Source organism: Podarcis muralis, chromosome 4, assembly GCF_964188315.1.
Source record: "Podarcis muralis chromosome 4, rPodMur119.hap1.1, whole genome shotgun sequence".
Taxonomy (NCBI): domain Eukaryota; kingdom Metazoa; phylum Chordata; class Lepidosauria; order Squamata; family Lacertidae; genus Podarcis; species Podarcis muralis.
In genome coordinates, this window is record NC_135658.1 from 57,607,981 (window position 1) to 57,613,980 (window position 6,000).

The 6,000-nt window shown below is 40.3% G+C and overlaps 1 protein-coding gene across 3 annotated transcripts in view; it reads left to right on the top strand.

Moving 5' to 3' along the window:
* The window catches only part of AGPAT3 (1-acylglycerol-3-phosphate O-acyltransferase 3), a 71,442-nt gene extending 67,109 nt beyond the window's left edge, over window positions 1-4,333 (top strand). For all 3 annotated transcript variants that reach the window (XM_077927372.1, XM_077927373.1, XM_028727316.2), the window contains exon 9: window positions 1,064-4,333. In XM_077927372.1, the coding sequence (XP_077783498.1) occupies window positions 1,064-1,152 (89 nt within the window). In that variant the 3' untranslated portion in view covers window positions 1,153-4,333. The remainder of the gene's footprint in view (window positions 1-1,063) is intronic.
* The last annotated feature ends 1,667 nt before the right edge of the window (window positions 4,334-6,000 follow it).

Below are 6,000 nucleotides of genomic sequence, written 5' to 3' on the forward strand. Positions count from 1 at the left end.
GCTCTTGCCTTTTACTCCTTTGAGTCCTCATCAGATGCTTGATCTCTGCACTGGTGTTCTGTGCAGATGTAGCATTTAATGATGCAAAATTCAGGGTCCCAAGGGGCTTGGCTTTCATTCCAGCCCAGGGCCTGTGGGGCCTGCAGCACTGCAGATGTTGTTGCACTCCCTTGCCCATCAGTCCCCAGCCATCATGGCCAATGGGAATGATGGAAATTGTAGTCCGACAACTTCTGGTAAGCCACCAGGAGAAATGGGTACCAATTTTGGTTTCTCTCTGTCTCTCATCTTTCCAACCTTAAAGTTAAGTTCTCCGCATTTTCACATCTGTTTGCAATTTCAGAAAATAAAATCTGCAAATGGAGTGCAGTTTTCTCCTAATATACATATCATACTATGCAATTTTGCCAACACATGCATTTTATTTTCCTTAATATTTAAATTTCCCATAATATGGTACATTTATGTATGTTGTTTTCACAAAGATATGTATTCATATGCACAGTTTACCTTAGTGTGTGCATTTTTGTTCACATTACTTGGCTAGAAAACGGCACTGCAAATGTAGAAAGATGTCTGACGTTCAGTTTGTATATTATTTTGGTTATTGCAAATTAATTTGATTCACCTTTAAATACAAACTGAATAAAATTTCTTCCCTATCCCTGGCCGTAGTTTCCCTGTCCCTTTTTGGTTCCTATTGGCTGTTTGTAGATAACTTTAAAACGAGTGAAAACTCAGAAGTGGAGTTTATGGGATTGGGTATGGTAGTGCGGAGTGGGATTTCTAGTAGGTGGGGCTTTAGCACGCTGAGCTGGTCCTTCCTCTTTCTAACAGCTAGGAATTTGGGGGTGGTGGTATAGAATGAATCAGCACAACACACACATATATATACACATACCCCTACACACACACAGCCCAATGTGCATGGGTGTACACAGACATGATGTATATGCGCACATTTTGCTACTTTCTCTATAGTTTACTTTTCAGTATATAACAGATCATTAATTGACAAGGAATGGCGTAACTCAGTCATCTCTCTTTCCTTTCTGTTTTAAAGCTTCATTTGGAGTTCGCAGACTGATCGGCGTAACAGAAATAGAAAAAGGCTCCAGCTACGGCAACCAAGAATTCAAGAAAAAGGAATAACTTCACAGATACAGTTCCAAACATATAACAAGACTATGGTATCAAATTAACTTCATTGAAAGAAAGACACTTAGAAAACTTATCTTTTTTTTCTTATTAACTGATAACTACTAATACTTGAGCCAAGACTGAAGAAATTGGAAGATTCAAGAGGAAGAGGAAACAGTTGACTACTTACCTGCCCAACGATCCCTGTGTTCATAAGTTTGGGGAGAAAAAAATATCTGGGCTAATATTTTGTTTTATTTTTGGCTTTCTTTTGGGTGGGAGGGGGAACTAATGGGTGTAGCTACATGCATCTTCAGATAAACTGGTTTGTCTTTCAAGAGTACAACACTTGCTCGCAAGAGGAGCTACTGAATGTTTCTTCTTGCTAAAACTAATATTTTCTTATTCATGGCATCTTTTTTTAAAAAAACAAACAAGCAAGGCAGCATGAATTGCAGCAAAACACAATCTCCAATTGACTAACAGCTGCTCCTCGAGGAGGAAGCAGTTTAGAAAAGCTACTTCATCCTTGCAGATGTTTTATTTGCAGATGTTTTATTTTTAGGTTAATATTCATTTCTGTACACCCATGGCGTTCCAATGGCAGCAGTACCTGACTGATAAGCACATACTTTGAACAAGGCACTAGAATTAATGCGGTTCCAGGCTTCCCTACTCGACAAACACATTCCTTACCCCTCATGCACTCTCAGCTGAAACAGGGATGTGCTTAGCTCAGTTTCCTACATAGATTTGCTATTTCTTTCTTCAAAAAAACAAAACAAAAAGCTTATATGATGACCCTGAAATTGTTACCAGTATGACTATGGCTGCTCAGTCATTTCATCTTGGCAGTTCTGCCCCCACTGCAAAAAAAAAGAAAGTCTGTTCTCAGAATCTCCTGTATGGCTTGTGGTGAAAAACAGCATAAAACAACAGAGGAACCTGGAAACAAATTGTATTCAAAAAGCTACTAATTGTAATAGATAACACAGGGCTGGTACTGTACCTCTGCAGCCTTCAGCACACTTACTTGGAAGGAAACACTACTGATTTCAGGTCAAAATTTCTTCCAGGCAAATGTGTTTAGGGCTGGAATGTCAGTTTGCCTACATTATCACGGGATATTGCCAGGTCATCCAGCAATCAATGAAGCTTTTTTAAAAGGTTCAGACTTATTGAGGATTTTCTGCTGCACACTAAGAGCTACCGGTTTGGTTTCAACAATCTCTGGCTCCAAAAAAGACATATAAGAGATAAATAGAAAGGTCCGTGATGTGGTGGCTGCCCTCAGTCACAATGCATTGAGGTTGCTTCCCTGTGGAAAGCTATTTGTTTGCTTGACACAGCCTTCAAGCCAACCATGTTTTGACTGGCACAGCATCTCTAGGTTTACTCCATATAACGAATGTTGTAGGTGAATGACTAGTCACAAAGTCTCCCTTCAGATACTGTTTTGTGTGCAGCTGCCTTTAACAGGGCTTTGCAAATTGATTTCTGCATCACGGAAATATTTGAAAGTATATGGCAGTGGCATATATCATCTTCCAGTGCTGGGACCAAATTTTGCAATCAGATCCGCACCCAAAAAACAAACAAACAAAAACAATAGGAATTAAGCTTTATAAATTGAATTCAAAGCAGAATTGGGCCCCTACTGCTCCTTATGATGTGATAGTAACACACACATCCTCTCATAGCCAGGGGTAAATGTGTGACATCTTACTTTCCAAATGTTAGCATTTTTTAATTATTCTTATTCCTCACTTGCAGGAGCTTGTTTTGAGAATACTTTTATGTGCAACTTGCCACTCTGAAGTTTGGAAATATTCTTTGTGGAAGCGGCTTATCTTAGCTTTCTCATGCTGATGAATGTTTGCTTAGGGATTTCTACGTGAAAGGTTTTTGGAATTGTCCTATGGAGCCATGATCAAAACAACCAATATCCAAACATGTAGAAAATGGCATGCAAGAGAATGGTCCATGCAGCTAGAACACTGCGCTATCCGTTCCTATTTCTGCAGAGACAAGCCATTTTTCAAATAAAGCGGTTGCTTGCCTCTTCAGTGAGGGAACTACTATTGCAGAAAAAGATCTTCATTGTCTTCTTAAGTCACAGCCCACAGTATCCATGAATTTTGCTTTCCCCCAGCATAACTGTCAGTCCCGGAATCGGTAAGCTACGCTTCCTGAAAGGGGATAAAATCTACCCTGACTGTAAGGGCAGACAACTTATTAACTTCATTGGAAGTTGAACCTGTGCTTCTTGGGGAGAATCCAGCCATGACTATTTTTTACTTAGTAAATATATTCTGCTTTTTGTTTTGTTTTTAAACAGTTAGACAGCTAAGCAGAGAGCTCTCCTCTCTGTTATCCAACCAGAGGACTGAACAGGCAGGATTGTGTTTTTTAAAAGTACTTGGTAAATAACACTTCCTTGTTGGAAAGGTTTTTTTCTTTCCTCCGTTTAACAGATGCTGTATAATTGCTTTCTGAAGAAGATGTTGAATATATTTTAAATGCACTAAATAACAAAAGCAAAGCGGGAAAGTCCCCTGGCTGTGCATTACTTGTGAGCAAGGAGTTCTGTATTGATAGATAAGGCCAGACACTGTAACAGAATTAAGGGGGGGGCAGGCGAGGGTCGTGCAGGAAGAAATGTTGCAAGGAAGCAAAGAGTGTACAGATCTGTTAAAATAGGTGTCCAGCCTCCATTTAGCGCAAATGGCTCCTGCTAAAAGGTATTGGGAGTACTGCATGTACATTATGGAGAGAAAAAGCAGGTGTTTTCCTTCTGTTTTGTTTTCATATCATGACATTTTGATCATATTTTGTTTTTGAAGACATAGCAAAGTATATATTAATTTGTTTGCAGTTTTAGAAAGACATATCCGTTTTGAAAACTGAAGTGTACAACATGGCACAATCTAGTACATGGCAGCTCATCTTTTGGCTTGAAATTTTGGTTTGTCTCTTCAAATAGTTTTTTATATAAATATGCAGAGTACGTGTGAGAGAGTATTACTGGAAACAGCAGTAAGTGTGTCTCATGAAGAATATCAAGCGGTTTGGGTTGGAACAGTGAGCATAGATTTTATACCTTACACTATTTTCTTCTGGTTTAATAGAACATAGCTTGTATATTTGACTACCAAGCCCTTTGAGAGCAATAATAAACAAAATATATCATGAACTTTTTCTTTTCCTTTTCCTTTTGGTCTTTCTTCATTATTCAATTTTAATCATTATTAGAATGTGGCAGCCGTTTCCCCTTTCCCTCCATTGTCAGCACTCCATTTGTGTTTTGATGTCTTGGATTAAAATGTAACTTTTAAATGCAGAGGCTGGCATCTAAAGACATGCTTGAGAGACATTCAAGAGCTTGAGCATGCCCCGTGAGGTTGGTTGGTTTTTCATTTTCCGCAGCCGACACAATGCCATATTGCGCCTTTTCCTTTACCTTTGACACCTGAGATGGGTACTTTTAAGACCCACCCTGGGACCTGCTGGCAAAGGGCAGGTAATAAATACTATTATTATTATTATTATTATTATTATTATTATTATTATTATTATGAAGAAGAAGAATAAGAAGCCAGAGGGAGTCTTGCCGCACAGCATTGAGGGAAAGGGGTTCCTGCTCATCAAGAAACACATTTAACCTTATTCTTCCACCAGGGACCATACCAAACTACCCACACAGTTGTTTGGATCTGTGCCGTTTGCTGCAAGCCATTCTGCCATTAGGTGCTCCAAAATTGTGTTGGTTTTAATGGGCCTTAGCTATAAGTTGCATTGGCTCTAGGCTAAGTTAGTTCCCCTTGAAATCCATGGGACTGGAGTAATTAGCTTGTCTGATTTAATTGTATCTTGCCTGAAATTGCTCTGGAAGAAGAGCAGTAGCCCAGAATGTGTAGGGCACATTGCGTTTCTTGCCAACTCCTGTTTTGTTTTCAACGACAGAACATCGGCATTTGCTCCACTTTCATGATACTTCCAATTTACATAGATGCCAGCCTGCAGCCAGTGGGATTTTGTGGCAGATCAGGACTGCTTCCTGGTCTGGTGTTGGCATTCAGTCCAATCTGCTTCCTAGCTGCTATTAGCTCCCAAGCTAAGAGGTAAAATTGCCCCACCAAAAAATTTACTGAGCAGCAAGAATACAACATTTGGGAATTGATCTTGCCAAATAGTTTTCCGGTCACTCACACGGTGGTGGCCGAAAGGCATGGTTTGTTCCATCACTGTGTGTGCTTTATCGTGCCCTTTTGTTGGTCTTCCTCTGATTTGCGTCCTGTTTCCATTCCTCATGCTGCTGCTCCTGTAGTCTCTTCAGCCTCTGGTTTCCTCTTCTTTCCCCTTCCACTTTGCTCTCTTTCTCTTGTCTCAAGCTTTAAAGCTTCTGCTTCTTAAACATAAAGCTTCCCATACTCTTCTTCCACCCTCTCTTCTTTGCTTCTCACCATCCCCTTATTCATTTATTGTTGCCAGTCTTCCTAAATCTAGAATCGCTTCCTTTTCTCCTTTCCGTTTGTTTTAATTATTTCGTTTTTATCCCACTCTTCACTGAAGGAGCTCAGGGCAACAAACACTGCTTCTCCCCAGTGCAGAGATTTAAGCTGAGAGTAACTGGCTCAAGGTCACCTAAGCCACATCCACACCATATGTTTAAAGCACGACTATACCACTGGGTGGCGCTGTAGGTTAAACCACAGAGCCTAGGACTTGCTGATCAGAAGGTCGGTGGTTTGAATCCCTGGGATGGGGTGAGCTCCCGTTGCTTGGTCCCTGCTCCTGCCAACCTAGCAGTTTGAAAGCACGTCAAAGTGGAAGTAGATAAATAGGTACTGCTCCGGCAGG